Here is a 16893-nt window from a genome sequence, read left to right as displayed (position 1 = left end):
CTAAAATTGTTGTTAGTCATCCCTAAATGCATCACCTTACACTTTTCACTATTAAATTTCATCCTATTTCTGATACTCCAATTCACAAGCTCATTCAAGTCTCCCTGCAGAATATCCCTATGCTCCTCCGAATTGGCAACGCCTCCCACCTTCGTATCATCCGCAAACTTTATCAGTCCACTCCTGCAATTGGTTCCGAGGTCAGTTATAAATAGATTAAATAAAATGGGTCCCAAAACCGAACCTTGAGGCACTCCACTAGTAACCTCCCTCCAACCCGACAGTTCACCCTTTAATACGACCCGCTGCATTCTCCCCATTAACCAATTCCTTATCCATCTCTGGATTTTCATATCAATCCCCATCTTTTCCAGTTTAACCAATAATTCTTCATGGGGTACAGTATCAAACGCTTTACTGAAATCCAGGTATATTAGGTCCACCGCATTTTCCTTATCTAGTAAGTCCGTTACTTTCTCGAAGAAGGAGATCAGATTCGTTTGGCACGATCTGCCCTTCGTAAAACCATGTTGTAATTTATCGCACTTGCCATTATTCAAGGTCCTCAACTACTTTCTCTTTCAGAATTTTCTCCAGCACCTTGCACACTACAGATGTTAAACTAACAGGCCTGTAGTTACCCGGATCACCTTTTTTCCCTTTCTTGAAAATAGGAACCACATTAGCTATTCTCCAGTCTATCGGAACCACCCCCAAGAATTAAAGTTCTGTAAGCTTGTGGTGCAAAACTGTTTATTCAATTCCCATTTTGGTCTGACTTTTATTAAGAATGTAATTCCTCAAGGCCAGAATCCCATTTAAATTTTTTCTTTTGGTTAATGTAATGTAAATGTACATTTAACTACAACTGAAAATCTAAATACAGCAGAAATCAATTTAATGTAGACACCATTTTTACTCTGCCTGGCAGTAAATATGCAAAAGAATGCTCAAGTATTAGAAAAATGAGCATCTACTTTTCCTTTATTACCTTAGCATTTCCTGCTTTTGTCAGTTACTTAAGGCCAATTTTAAATATGGAAAGAAGCATAAAATTTGCAAAAAATTTTGCAAATTTTACTAAATCAGTAGTGATCTGCATTAAATCTCACAGTTAAACCAGTTAACACACTGTCTAGAGTTCTTCATTACACCTATGAACTAATTCTAAAAACCAAATTAAGGCCAACTTTCTAGTTTGTGGTTAAACACTTCTTTTAAAATAAAATACTGTTTTAAGTACAAATAACAAAAGGCAGTGCCTTAAGGAAAATCTTTACTCTTTTGGGGAGGTTCAGTTGCCAGAAGAAATCAATTTACCCAAAGAATTTTGTTGTTGTTGCTGAATTTGTATCATTTTTGTGATAATGTTGCTCAGAGTACCTTTTTGTAGCTTAACTGAGAAGTCTTAAAGATAGGAGTTTAAAATGGAAATAATAACTGACCCTTAACTACAGCAATGTGAATGTGACAATGTAACGAACTCATTCCATTTACCAAAAACAAACATGCATTAATTAACTCTCACTGCAATGAAAGCACACTGTACTGATTGCTGTCTTTCTACAGGGAAAGATCTCTTTATAGAAGGCTTGCTGCCTTACCTCTAGGTCACAGCTGTATTCGGTGCCATCCAGGAGCATCACTTTGCACGGCACAGTTTTAATCTTCTTGGGAGCTTTCTGAGGCACTTTCTCCATTTTGATTTCAGTTGTTTGTACCTCTTTGGACTCCCTCTTTTCTTCTACTTTTTGTTTTTCTTCTTGCTCATTGGCAACTTTCTCTACTTCAATCTCTTTAGTGTCTTCTTTAGCAGGCTGTAAGAAAGATGTAGTACAATAACAAGTCCAACCCTTTCAGGATGAAGTTGAAAGAAAATTCTTCTTTTCTGTATATCAATAATTAATTATTCTTATAACTATCCATTAAGGTGTGCTCCCAGCTGGTGTTTGGATGCATAATATATAGTTTTAAGGGTTCCCCTTTGAGAAAAGATACTGAAAAACAATTTTTCTATTCTAAAGGCCACTATCTTGTTAAAATTCTAACAGAAGCAACCAGTCTCCCTATAGAAATCAAAATGAAAGTTACATTTTTTTCTTAAAAGCAATTCAAAATATAATGAGAAACTGCATTAGAACAGAACAACATTTAAGAAAAACTCAAGCCCTAAGTGACACAGGTTTGAATTTAAGGATTGACATCTGACTCTTCTGAAGGCAAGACTTTGGAGCACTGCAGAGCAGAGGCACATGTACAGCATAGTTCCTCACATTTCAACAGCACAGCCATCAGCATCTCAACACCAACATCCAAGTAGGGAGAAATAAAGACAGTATCCATAATGCATAGTCTTGAGAGAATGGAAGAGTAAAGCATGGAATAAAATAATTGAGATCGTCAGGACTCAAAAATAACTACAGCAGATAATAAATGGATTGCTTCAGTCACTAAGGGTATGTCTACACAGAAAACAAAACAAAAAACACCCCATGGCAGCAAGTTTCAGAGCCCAGGTCAACAGACTTGGGCTCACAGGGTTTGTATTACAGTGCTAAAAAATAACTGTATGTGCACATTCTGGCTTGGGCTCTAGCCTGAGCCAGAATGTCATAGCACAAGTCCCACAAACCCATGTCTGAAGAACTGGGCTCAGACTCGCTGCCTAGCTTTCCCCCCCACTCCTGGGGGGTGGGGGGGGAGTGAGGGGGCGTTGTGTAGACATACCCTCAAGTAGCACGTCACTAAAGTCAGCCCAAGAAGAAAAATCGCACAAAAAATTCAAAGAGGGAGCCATATTAATCCCTGGTATAATTTCAATACTGACACATACTTCAGAGGAGTTACAGTAGCAATAAATCTGGTTCACTGACTAGCCGTTAATATTTTCTTTAATTTATTAGCTTTCCACACATACCTGTGTGTCAGCACTGCTCATAGAATGCTTCTCCTCCTCCTCCTTGTCATCTGCTTTAGCCTCCTGTTGACTCTCAATTGTTGCTTCTTCCAAGTTCCCCTTTGGCTGAGCCATATCCTCTGGAAGTTGATTTTCCCTCTCCTCCACTACCGGTCTTTCCTCTACAGGTTTTTTCTTGGCTTCATCTTTGGGCTCCACCAAGGTATATGATTTTTGTTTCTTAAGCCATGGGGGGATAAAGCGAGAGATTCCCTTGCCTTCAGATGGATCTTTTTCCTTCTTCTGACTACTTGGGCTGCTTTGGGTAGCTAGTGCTGGGGAAGAAGGAGAACTTTGTGCCTCTTCAGAGAGTGCCTTTTCCGACTTTTGATTTTCCTGACTCTCTGTTGCTTCCTCGTGTGTTTCCTTGGCTGCATCTGCCCCTAGCTGCTCAGATTCCTTCTTTACTTCAGTCTCTGGGCCAGCTTCAGTCGTCATGGTCACAGGTTATGCTAGAAATGCAACAATAAAATATTATTATGCATTGTTTCAACATTCTATTTTTTGGCTCTCAACACCATTAATAGGAATAATCTAAAAATTAAGGCACTAAACATCAATTTTGTTGGGATTAAAGAGCTGTTTTAATCCATCCTATTTAAGATCTTCAACCAAAAATAAAAGTAACAAACCAAAATCTGCTGCCATATTGGACATCTGGAATGTTCAAAAATGCTTATGCTAAAGAGATACATTATGCTTCAATGCACCACAGCTTTCCTCTTGGAAAAGTGGTAGGAGTGCTCCATGGTTCCTAGAATTAACACTGAAATACACTTGCTACAATAGGGTGCTCTTAATGTTAAAGACAGACTAAACACAAGAAGTGTTCAGTAAGTAACTTTCACTCTTTTGCTGCAGGCTTTTCAAAGCAGTCTAATGGGTCTCAAATTTCAGGAGGAGTTGGGCACCTACCTCTCCTGGGCTTGTTTGAAAATCCCAGCCATACACTGACATCGTGGCCTCATTTAAGTCAATGAAAGTTTTACAGTTGACTTCAAATCAGAAAAGGGTTTAATCCACAGTGTTTACAGCATTTTTATACATTTCCACCTTGATAAAAACAATGCTTACGGGCAAATTATTCAAAGGAAGAGTTCTCTCCCCTCTTTTGTGCTTTTCGAGAGTACATTTCCAATCCCATCACTATTCACACCAGCATTCTAATGAACTTTAATGAAAATATTAAAGGCTATTTTAATTGGAACAGCTACATGGTCTCCTTGTTAAAAATAAAGATAAGTTGATTGTACTGAGAATGGAGGGCACATGTAGAATGCTAGCAATCAAGCCCATGTATTTGACAGCTGCATACTAATAGCTGTTAATGGACAGGCAATTTTTGTAAATGTTGATTTTTAGTCTAAAAATCAAATTTGTCTCATGATTTCAGCAGGCTGGGAATAAAAAAAAACCCGATTCCCTAAAACAACTTGAACACAGGCACAGAGAAAGTGGAGAGCATCCATATTTAATGGTTCCTGAAACATTTATGGGCTATCAATATAAAAATGCCTTCAACAGACCTGGATTCAAGTCTGGTCTCTGAATCACAAGTTTACATAAGAAAGCACCAGAACATGATACTTTTAATCTCCATACATCTTTGCCCAACCCCTTCTTAAAAGCTTAGGATAAACTATTGGCATAGCTAGATGGCCTGAAAGTCAGCAGATTGCAATAGAATTCATTCCAACCACTGACACCAACAGGGCACCCCACTGAAAAATGCCTGCCATCAATCCCTCTTGTTTAAAAACAGTAGACTATTAGTTTAGGGTCCCTACTGATCTCCACAAATTCTAAATCATGCAAGGACAGAGGTAGTCTCTACATTAATTAATTTAGTGATTTTGAGTCAAACATGCCACCTTAAATTGCACTCAGAAACCAACTGGAAAAATTGGGGTATTCTATTCCTGGCAAGGAGCACCAGCAAGTGGGCTCCCAGTTTCTGCAGTAGCTAAAGTTTCCAAATGGACAAATGTCTAACCACAAATGGAATTAATACAGTAAGCCAGACTGAGGTGACAAAGATACGGATAACAAATGAGAGCTGCATCCACCTAAGAGGTCATAAGCCTTCTTGTCAAATGGAGATGGTCACTGCTGATACTTGGACATCCAAAAGCAGCATATGGGGTCTTTATTTAACACAGTTAACATAACTCATTTTCACTGAGAGGCTTGACGGATAAATAGGGCACAGTTTAAAATCACCTACTCATTATTACAGTTGTGCTGAGCAACCAGCCATGACCAGCAGCAAGAGAATGGAGGTCAGTCAAGGCATTGCATGTTTGGGGTTAGGACCCACCTCCACCACCAAAAGTAAAACCAAATAATCTTCCTGGAATAAGATACTGTAGTAAGTGAGAAGTTACAAGAATATTAATTGATAATATTGGAGTCCTACAGTCACATAAGGCAGAGATTTGATTTAAGCTCACATTTAAATACTCAAGTTTTAAACTTGTTATTTTCCCTAAATTGTTATTTAAAAAAAAAAAAAAAAAAAATCAAAGAAAAGCACTTTTGTCATGCTTAATAGATTTCTAGTGGCACTGAATGCTGCTTTTATATAACTGCCTAATTTCAAGATTAAAGCAGAGTTTAATTTGTGATTGAAAATATGGACTGTCCAAATATTTCCCTAAAACTAGTTTCTAAATAAATCTATGGATTTCAGGAAATGCCTGGATTTAATGTAAATTATGCCAAATCTGAAATGCTAGCTATAAATTTGCCAGATTCTGAGAAGTCACTCCTCCCAGAAAACATTTAGGTACAAATGGGCAACAAATTCTATAAGAAATCTGGGAATTCACATCTCAATCAACCTAGAAGAGCTTTACGATTTAAATATCAAACCACTACTTCAGCAAATAGAAAGAGACCTGGAATGTTGGGGGAAGTATGCAATTTCTTGGTTGGGAAGAACAGCCACAGTCAAAATGAACATTTTGCCAAAGATACATCTTTCTTACTTCAAAATCTTTCTGTAATCATCCCAGATAAAACTCTGGCAGGAACACAGAGAATGTCATTAGAATTTATATGGAATAAGGAGGGGGGGGGGGGAACCAACAGTGAGTGCAGATACATTGTATAAACCCTTTACACGGGGTGGACTAGCTGTTCTAAATATTCAATGGTACTTTCAAGTCAGCCAGCACGCAAAGCAGTAGTGAACATTGAGCTCTTTGATCCAGACCAACCCCGGTCTTTACTGAACATGAAAATGGTGGCAGTGAAAACATTGCTTGGCTACCAATTAAAATTAATTTAAAAAAAAAAAAAAATCACTCTCCAGAAGTTATACACTTCCTTTTAGCAAAGGCTATTCTATGGGCTTGCGATATAATTGAAGATAAAAAATTCTTTCCCCTCACCCATGACACCCATTGCAAATAATCCCAATCTTAACCCAAATCATGAACCAGAGAGCTTTAAAGACCGGAAAAGCCATGAAATACATATGGTTATCCAGCTACTCAGTAAAGAAACTTTTCTAAATAATTTAGACATTAAAACTAACTAACTGACCCACTCTCCTGTGGTACCCGTACTATCAAGTTAGACACTGTTTCTCAACTTTCTAAAAAAATGGTTTTATACAGAAAACTAACTTTAATAGTTTCCTAATTGACCAGATGCCATTGCTTCTATCACCAATTGTTGAATATTTATTACCAAATAACCTTTTGGTAATCCTCCTAGGGCTTCCTAGCAGAAATGGTCACACAAAAGAAAATGAATTAATTTCTCATCTGCTAAGCTGCCTCTCACTGGAAAAAAAAAATAGTCCTACTATAGAGGAATAGTTAAAAATAAATAAATAAATAAATAAGGGAGGTTGTTATGGAAATACTAACACACCAATTACATACCCAGCATAAAATGGGCAGAAGAGAATTAAATACTTGAATAAATGGCAACCAAATATCTAATATTAGAAGTACATTCACTAGCAAAAAAACAGCATACCTGTTCATTTTTTAATATTAACAATTGATAGACATGCCTGCTCTGTGAAGTATGTATAATCAGAGATTTCACTCAATTTAATAAAAAAAACTAGAAACAATGTCATCGTTATTGTAATTATGTTCACTCTGTAATATGGTAACACTCAAAGAGAGAGGTCTGATGATTACATTACTTATAATATCTCTAAACAAAAGTTCACTGTTGTAATGATTATTGTTTTGTTTGACATTTACATGGCAAGGATTTTTTAAAACCGTTTATATTTCCTAAAATTGACACACTTACTTAAGTTGTTACTAGTCAAATCACATTTTGCTATTTCTTTCTACTTTTACATGGCATTACCAAATTTCTCTTGCATGCACATATCCATCCCAACACTGCTACCAGAGCTAGAAATTATCTTTTCTGGGAAACAATCTACAAATATCTGCTTGCCAAAGAAAACTGATCTACTGGGCAAGAGGGATAGCTCAGTGGTTTGAGCATTGGCCTGCTAAACCCAGGGTTGTGAGTTCAATCCTTGAGGGGGCCACTTGGGGATCTGGGGCAAAATCAGTACTTGGTCCTGCTAGTGAAGGCAGGGGGCTGGACTCGATGACCTTTCAAGGTCCCTTCCAGTTCTAGGAGATAGGATATCTCTATTATTAAATTGTAAGTTTCAGTGTTAACCGTGGCAGTGCCAATTGAAACTGATTAGCTGGGAAACAGTAATCTAGCCTTATGAATAAAATTAAGTGAACTTCTAAGTGGCATCTTCTATTTGAGAGCACATTTTCACATATTTATTGTTCCAACTACCACCCTAAAACAATATTTGTATATCTATATAAACTGCATCCTCCTCCCTATCATTATAAGGGGTTTGTCTACACAAACATTTAGTTCACAGCAAACTGGGGTGCTAGCCTACTGGGGACTACCTGTCCAGGTGGACTTGGCTGACTGGGGACTCAAAGCTCATTAACAAACTATTCATGTGCATGAGCAAAGTCTAAGTGGGCCGCAGCAAATAACTCTGCGGGCCGCGTATTTGAGACCCCTGGTCTACACGGACAGCTAGTCTGCAGCAAGCTAGTGGGAAGTAGATTCATACCCCAGCTTGCCAAGAACTAAGTGTTGGTGTAGACGAACCAAAGCTTTTGGAGGCTATCATTGTCTTCTCTTCAGCCTGCTTTCAGTTTGGGGAGGACAGAACCAGTCCTTTTGGTCACTGGCAGCAGAGGAATACCCCATCTTCCATGGTCCCTCTGATAAAGGTAACTTCCACAGCCAGGATAATCCAAATCAGATTGTGTTAAATACAATTTGAAGAAAAAGTACTTATATTGGAGAAAATGTAAATTCCACCAAAAAATGAACCCAAAATCTTGGATGTTAATTTCCATCTACTCTAGATGCTCCATTTGTCCCCAGGTGGCCTACACTTGATGAAAGGAAGTTTTCAGGTAAGCATGTGTTAAGGTCCACAGATCCATCGTAATGAGATTTTCATAGAAATACAACTCGAGGGTGGGACGCATGATCATCCTTTAAATAGGGACATCCAAAATGAGGTAGATTATATATAAATATCTCCTCTTTCTTCACTTAGGCTCTAAGGTCTGAAGGAGAAGACTTCTGCCAAAAGAAAGGAAATGGCATTGACTAAACTTGGATAACCAATATGCAGATCTTGAGCTAATGGCAGACTAGCAAACCTCAATACAGGACACATGATTACTCTGCTCTGAGATTGATTTTTAAGTGAAGGAGGAATATTTCTTCAGTTTACTTAAAGGAATGAATGCTATGACAGTACTTGTCTGAATTAAAAGTACATTAATGGGCCTTAAAGAAAGTTCTAAACTTCAAATAAATTAATTTTGATTGGAGATAGTAGCCATTGGGAGGCCTACTCTAATGAACAGGAAGTATAACAATGCCTTCTACGGGGGATCAATTTGAATATGCTGTAATGAGCAGAGTGAGGTTCCAAGGTTGTGATCTGTGATCTTGCAGGGTTGAAATAATGTTGATTCTTTAAGAAAAGATTTAATGTTGGATTTGTCCAAGAGCAGGAAGCTTTGTACATGTCAAGAATATTATACCACAGAGACTTGGCCCTTTTGCTAGGGCACTCATACACTCACAATAAAGCCCTCCTGGGGAAACTCAAAGCTGTGTTTTACCGGTTTAACACATTAAACAATGGACTTTCCACCAGCCAGTATAATACGTTCTATTCGTTGACTTCTCTTTTGGAGTCCATGAGAGTAATAATCCAAGCGTTCATTGTAACTTGTTGGCCCCAGATGGATGGATGGTCTTGCAATAGGAGACCTCCTCAGGGAGGTAGAGGCATCTGAAGATCCAACAATAGATTAATCAGGCCTGAGGATCATAGCTTCTTCAGACAGAAAGACGAACAGAATCACTAATCACGCTCTCATTCCTATCCTCTGTACAGTGGAAAAGGTGCGAAGACATACAGAAGGGACCTTTCCATCTTTGCAAGATGTCATTACTACATCACATCTGGGTCCTGGCACACACAGACTGCAGGACATTTTATTATTGTTTCCCGATGCAAATAGGTAGATCAACAGCCCACCAAGTTAACTTATGTTGAGAGAGATATTTTTGGTACAGGAAGCACGCTGCTAATCTGATTTCTGAGAAACAAGTTTTCATGTTCCTTTCCTTCTTGGTGGGAAGCGCACATAGAGCTATGAACTTTGCTCTGCCAGGACAGGAGTAGGGGTAGGCTTGAGCATGTTCTTCCTTGTTACTATGAAAACCCTATCAGAACCCTTGGGTGTTGTGACCAGAACAGGGATGTTAGCTATGGAAGGAGTAGCACTGTGTGTGAGACCTCAATGAATCAGAGTTTCCAGCTAGTGGATACTGTGCTTTTTCTGAATTCCCTGAATTCAGTAGGGGAAGATTCCTTCACAATAAAAATCTGATTCTCTGCATTCACCAACTGAGGGATTAGAGAATACGCAATTGGAGATAGAGCTCTGCTAATGGATGATATAGGGGTGAGCTGTGGAGGGAATACTCAGGATTACTGGAGAGAGATCACATGAATAATAATCATTGAAAAATGCCTGTGTATGAGATCAGAATTCCCAACGAGTTCCAATAAAAAGTAGATGTTTGTTTCTGTGACATGTGTTTTTCATTATGGCCATCTTCCTCTTCTGTTAAGATTTTTCTGAGATGAAAACGTGTACCTGACAGCATTCATCTTCCGTCCAAGCCTATGATTGACTTCCCCCTAGCATCATGTGTCTGTGTTTGTACTGAATCCAAGGTGCTTCAGGAACTGTATCGCTGTGTTTTTGCTTCAGCTTTCTTTTTACATAGAATCCTGATCAGAAAAATTGTCTGGAAAGAGAGGTGATTTTCCTTCTTCACTAAAGCCAATATTATTGCAACCATGATCCTGGAGAAACACTCTGGAAGCATATGTAAGATCAAATGATAATGACTGAAGATGGATAAAGAAAAAGGCTACCAGCCATTTGCAGAATGTAAAAATTGTCTGAGGATGGTAAAATGGGGTGCTCTGTAGATAAGTTCCTAAAAGAAGCTTGTTTACATATTTGAAATAGGGGCTGAACTGCTTTTCCTTGATTCACTAGGGGGTAGAAATAGGATAAAGAGCTTGCTCCCCTTGAGGATCTGTATCATCATATTTAAGCTTCACAAGCTAAGCAATCATCTTAATGGACTGCAAATGGAAAGCAAGAGGAATTTCACATTAGAAAGTACTGTAAAGAATACATAATCTTTAAATACATTATAGAAAAATTAGTATCCGAAAAAGGAACATATGGTAATTGCCCCAATGGAAAGGTATTGAAGGACATGCAATTATAAACAAAGAAGACGCGAGATTGACTCAGTTGAGAGCTACAGGACTAAAGTTGGATAAAGTGAAAATTATTTTTCTAACTGGAGATAAATAAATTAGATAAGATATTTGTATCACTCGTATTTATGACCAGCTAACTCCAGATCCAAGTTCAGCTACTTAAAAAAATTCCCTTACTCACTACCATTTACGATATGTAAATTTCATACCAGGTTCAATTGTTCACAGAAGCACGAGTAACTATTACCCTCTGGCATTAATACCTTTAAGTCCAGAACACAGTAAAATCTAATATTCTGGTTACCTTAGTGCTGTTCATTCTGGTCACCATTGTATTGGTATATTGCAGAGAAAACAATTCTCATGGACTAGGCCTGCCCACAGTAACCCTCAAGAATAGTTTATGAAAAGTAGTGACAGTGACAAGGGATCGCCTAGCAAGCCTGAGATCTGTTTGTTCACTACACTTTTAAAACAGGAAACTGCCTTACATGAGGAATAGATAATTGCCTTATAGTACAGATCTCATGCCTTCATCTCTGCAACAAGAGAAGCCTACTTACATTAATGACAACCTGAAAGAAACAAGTCCTGACAAATTTAATTGAAGTTTCATTGGTACAAATATTCCTATATATTATTCAAGAACTCAAACAGAATTACTACTTTTACTTACATTGTAAGCTTTTTAGGGTATGTGTCTTTTTGTTTTGTACATCACTGAGCACAATGGGGTCCTATTCCAGGACTGTGACTCCTAGACACTACAGTAATACAAATAACAGTAATAAAACATAACATAATAGCCAGTTCTTGGAAATATGTATTTGAAAACATACGACTGAGAATGATCAAGAATCTGGAATAGCTATTAGGAATTAAGATAACAGGAAAATAGTGACTTCTGTACTGGGTAAAATCAAGTTTTATTTTCCTAAAGCAAATAAGCCAAACAAAAGCAACCAAAGGTTTATTTCTAAACAAGCTGTGCAATGTATTAAAATTCTTTTGTCTACTGTACAATCATGAAATTTCAAATGGATAGCAGAATCAGTAATTTGTCTCCAGAGACACAAGGTACATGAAGATAGATTTGTTTCATGCCTGCTCTTCAAAGACTAAGCATTTGTTAGGCAAGAGAATAAAAGAGGGCAAGTGACTTTAGGTTGTTTTTGTTTTGTTTTGTTTTAAATTATGTCAGTTTCCTGGTGAAGGATTAATTGAAACTCCCATTAGTTTACAAAATGCTATTCTGGTTCAATGGTTTAAATGAGAAATTGTGAACAGCACGAGATAATACTGCAGAGTGATCAATAAATAATTACTCTTACTTTGAAAGAGATTTTGTACACAGTTTTTCTTTTAAATATACTTTTTTTATGTTTGATCACTGGCTAGAATCACAGTAATTGAAACATTATCATAGGCACTTGGAGTTTTAAGTGCTCATTTGTGAGCACCCTCAGTTTATCTTTTTATAGTGAAAAAAATAAAGCATTTTCTATTATTTCTTCTATCATTACCAAATTAAAAACAATTGATTTAGAAGCAGAAAACTGGCTTGTTTGCACTTTACCCTTCATTAGTGCAGACGATCTGTTAACAATAACATTTACTCCTGGGGGGAATTATGTGCTACTGCGTGTGTGCATAATTAGTGAACCCCACAGATTTCTAATCTTTTGCACAGAAAAAAAGCTGCTGCCGAAATGTTGCTGCAGTTCTGCCTTTTGCTCACCAGAGGATGCTGTGGTGATAGAACAAAGCTGCAGCTCACAGCCAGCAAGGGAAGAGAGAGAGAGCTGACTTCTTTGCAGAGGTTGTCAGGCCAGGTCAGGAGCTATGAAGAGACAGACAGTGTGGGGTGCTGTGGGGGTAGGCAGGGGTGTGTGTGTGTGTGTCAGACAGGGCCTCATAAGGGATAGTGGGGGAGAACAGACTGGGGAAGGGGCTGAATGGGAGTGGAGGCACAGGGCCACAGTGGGGAGGGAGGTGCAGAGACACATGGAGACAAGGGAGTGGCTGAGTGAGGGCACGGAGACACATAGGGACAGGGGCAGATGTGCCTGACTGAATGGGAGAGGCTGGAGTCAGCTAGGGTCTGCATGTGGGAAGCTCCTTAACAATTCCTTCTCCCCCTCCTCCCGCCCTCCAAAAAAACCCTGTTCCATACTTTTCCCACCTATACCCAACAACCCTCCAAGTTCACAGTCAGGCTCCTTCCAAGCAATTTAATTCCCTCTCTCTCAGCTCCTCCGTTACCCCTGACTCCCCCAAGCCTTTGCACTGCTTCTGAGGGGTGTGGAAAACACGGTTCTGTATTGTAGTTTAAATAAATTATTACTCAAAGTTCTGTATTAATATGCCTAGTAAGGAATCTATTTGTCAAAAAACATTTCCTGAATCTTTTGTGTTGGCTGTATTGCTACAGACATACTTGTGACAGCTATTTTGAAATAAATGACCAAAAATAATTGAAACGGGTATGATTATATTGCATTATTTTGACAAAAAATATGCAGAATTTTAAAATATTTTAATTTTTTGTTATGGAATTTTTATTTTTTTTGGCGCAGAATTCCACCAGGAGTAACAGTTGTAGGTTTCACCACAGATCCATACCGAAAACTTTTATATTTTGACAGTCACAAAAGTAAAATCCTCCTTGGAAGAGTCAATCAGGAATACACACACTTTGTGAAAATATCTATTTTAGTCACCAAGAAATACTTGGAGGGCCTGATGCTTCTCTCATACAGATTTCTCACGAGCATAACTCCACTGACTTGAGTAGAGTCACTGTTACACCAGTATAAAGAAGATCAGAATCAGGATGAGTACATTATCTAGAAAACTGTTGTGTCTATAGTTTTTGCTATTAAATCAAATTTACATTTTAAAAAAAAAAATTTACCACTTAACGCTAATGGAAAAAAGTTCTTCTACCGTATGATTTTGTGTAGCAGAGATCATTTCTGAAGAGGCATGCTAAAGAATAATCCAAATATAAAAAGAGCCGGTTCAAAAATATTAAAGATGCCTATCAACTTATAGCATTCAGAATGTATTGTTAGCAAACTAAGGGTACAGGAAATCCAAATTTGCTCTTCAGTTGTGAAAGATGACAAATCTGCTGTAGGAATTAGAGAGGCTTTTCAAGCCCCTGGGAAACAAATTACTAACACAATGGGTGTGGTTTCCGATTTCAGGATCCTTTAGATACAAGCCAAGAAAAAAAAAAAAAAAGCCTGCAAATTAAGTTTATCCAGTACAATTAAAGTCAGCAGTCACTTTATTTATCTTAATTGTATCACTACCAGTTTACCCACTACTGGTTTGTTTCCCAGTAATAGCTCCAAAATTAAATCCAAGTTAGGCGTGATATTTAATTTTTGAAAAATTTAGCTCCCTGCACTTAAAAGAAATGGACTAAACTTGCACTGGTCCCAATCTTCATTTTAACAATTTGATAGACTCTTTAAAAATGAACAGACAAAATCAAGAGAGACTATATTTTAAAACTTTAGCATGATAGTTCAGTGAAATTTAAAAACAAAAATTTTAGTTAAGCCACCTACATCAAGTACTTCTCAGATTATATATCTATTCTATTTACATTAACAACTATTCAAATAGGTTTCAGAGTAGCAGCCATGTTAGTCTGTATCCACAAAAAGAACAGGAGTACTTGTGGCACCTTAGAGACTAACAAATTTATTGCAGCATAAGCTTTCGTGGGCTACAGCTGAAGTGAGCTGTAGCCCACAAAAGCTTATGCTGCAATAAATTTGTTAGTCTCTAAGGTGCCACAAGTACTCCTATTCAAACAGGGAAGCTAATTATGTATACCAATAAACCAAATATAAATATTTACATACTAAAGCTGGGAAAAAGCAGGCCAAATAGTGCTTATTACAACAATAGCATATAAATCCCAGTCAAGGTGCACAGACTAAATAGGAAGACTGCAGACTCAACTTTTGTTTGTTTGAAAAGCAGTCATATGACAACAGCCTGTCAGAGCCAATCAGCTTCCCATGCTATGACAATCCTACCAGATCTAGGGCCTGAACTGATCTCATGCTGTCAAATCCTCTTTTCTGCAAGCTTAGAAACTACAGTATTGATGGGCACAAATACAGTGATTCACCACATGGAACCAAGTCAACAAAATTTGGTTTCTTTTAAAGGTCTACATCTGTAGCAGAGTCTTCTGAGACAGCCTGGGTGACTGGACAACTCAAATTACATTATAGTACACAGATCCTTTCATTTTCCATACTGTCAAAATCTTATTTCCAAACACTTATAAACTGACTAGCCTATGGTTCTGTTTCTTGCCTCTTGATGCTAAGTTGTGAGTATACTTCGAAACACGTAAGCAGATCGAAATGTCATTGCCACACCATAGGTTGGTCAGCAGATGGTGCTAGAATAGTGCTACAAATTAGCAATTCCACAGACCAAACTCATTACAGCAATGATTTCCCCAGCCAAAGTCAGACACTGAAACGGATCTTGCTGTTTATATTGTTACACACCATTTTGTTTTAAGCCAAATATTTTTTGAAAGATTTTTATATAAATAGAGCCAGACATGGACTGAAATACTTTACCATAATGCCTGAAAATATCCAGTCAACCAAGTGTACACTAAGTACTGTGAGGCCAGAAGGTACGGTCTCTATAAAAATAATAATTCAAACTGAACCATTATTCCAAAAACAAATATGATATGCAGGCTGGCAAATTTACCCAGACATAATGCTTTTGTGGAATGGTACTTCTAGGCATCAGTCCTTCCCAGATGGTGAAAGTCACTAGTTACAATTAGGGCTGTCAATCAATTAAAAAAATTAATCTTGATTTAAAAAATTGTGATTAAAATAATTAATTGCACTGTTAAACAATAAGAGAATACCATTTAAATATTTTTGGATGTTTTCTATATTTCAAATATATCGATTTCAATTACCACACAGAATACAAAGTGTGCAGTGCCCACTTTTTCTTTTTTTAACTGTGGAAATATTTGTAATAAAGATATATATAGTATTTTTCAATTCCCCTAATACAAATAACGAGTGCAATCTCTATCATGAAAGTTGAACTTACAAAATGTAGAATTATGTACAAAAAAAGAACTGCACTCAAAAGTAAAATAATGTAAAATTTTAGAGCCTATAAGTCCACTCAGCCCTACATCTTAATCAGCCAATCGCTCAAACAAGTTTGTTTACATTTTCAGGAGATAATACCTCCTGCTTCTTGTTTACAATTTCACCTGAAAGTGACAACAGGTGATTGCATGGCACTGTTGTAGCCAGCGTCGCAAGATATTTAGGTGCCAGATGCGCTAAAGATTCATATATCGCTTCATGCTTCAACTACTCTTCCAGAGGACATGTGTCCATGCCAATGGTTCTGCTCAATAACGATCCAAAGCAGCGTGAACCAATGCAAATTCATTTTCATCATCTGAGTCAGATACCACCAGAGAAGGTTGATTATGTTTTTTGGTGGTTCAATTCTGTAGTTTCCACATCAGAGTGTTGCTCTTTTAAGACTTCTGAAAGCATGCTCCACACCTCATCCCTCTCAGATTTTGGAAGGCACTTCAGATTCTTAAACCTTGGGTCAATTGCTGTAGCTATCTTTAGAAATCTCACATTGGTACCTTCTTTGCGTTTTGTCAACTCTGCTGTGAAAATGTTCTTAAAACGAACAACATGTGCTGGGTCATCATCCGAGATTGCTATAACATGAAATATATGGTAGAATACGGGTAAAACAGAACAGGAGACATACAATTCTCTCCCAAGGAGTTCAGTCACAAACTTTTTTTTTAAACTAAACATGCAGCCCCAGCATGGAAGCATGTCCATTGGAATGGTAGCTGAAGCATGAAGGGGCATACGAATGTTTAGCATATCTGACACGTAAATACCTTGCCTGTTCTCACCTTCAGATGACATTGTAAATAAGAAGCGGGCAGCATTATCTCCCGTAAATGTAAACAAACTTGTTTGTCTTAGCAATTGGCTGAACAAGAAGTCAGACTGAGTGGACTTCTAGGCTTTAAAAT

At 37.7% G+C, this 16893-nt stretch overlaps 1 protein-coding gene across 22 annotated transcripts in view; it reads right to left on the bottom strand.

The window, feature by feature from the left end:
- The window catches only part of EPB41L2 (erythrocyte membrane protein band 4.1 like 2), a 248869-nt gene that overhangs the window by 135306 nt on the left and 96670 nt on the right, over window positions 1-16893 (bottom strand). For all 22 annotated transcript variants that reach the window (XM_034765679.1, XM_034765670.1, XM_034765657.1 and 19 more), the window contains 2 exons: window positions 2918-3408; window positions 1605-1817 (listed from right to left, as the gene is read on the bottom strand). In XM_034765679.1, the coding sequence (XP_034621570.1) occupies window positions 1605-1817; window positions 2918-3394 (690 nt within the window). In that variant the 5' untranslated portion in view covers window positions 3395-3408. The remainder of the gene's footprint in view (window positions 1-1604; window positions 1818-2917; window positions 3409-16893) is intronic.

Source organism: Trachemys scripta, chromosome 3 (assembly GCF_013100865.1).
Source record: "Trachemys scripta elegans isolate TJP31775 chromosome 3, CAS_Tse_1.0, whole genome shotgun sequence".
NCBI classification, from domain to species: domain Eukaryota; kingdom Metazoa; phylum Chordata; order Testudines; family Emydidae; genus Trachemys; species Trachemys scripta.
The sequence above is the reverse complement of the archived record's forward strand: the minus strand, read 5'-3'. Positions and strand labels throughout refer to the sequence as shown.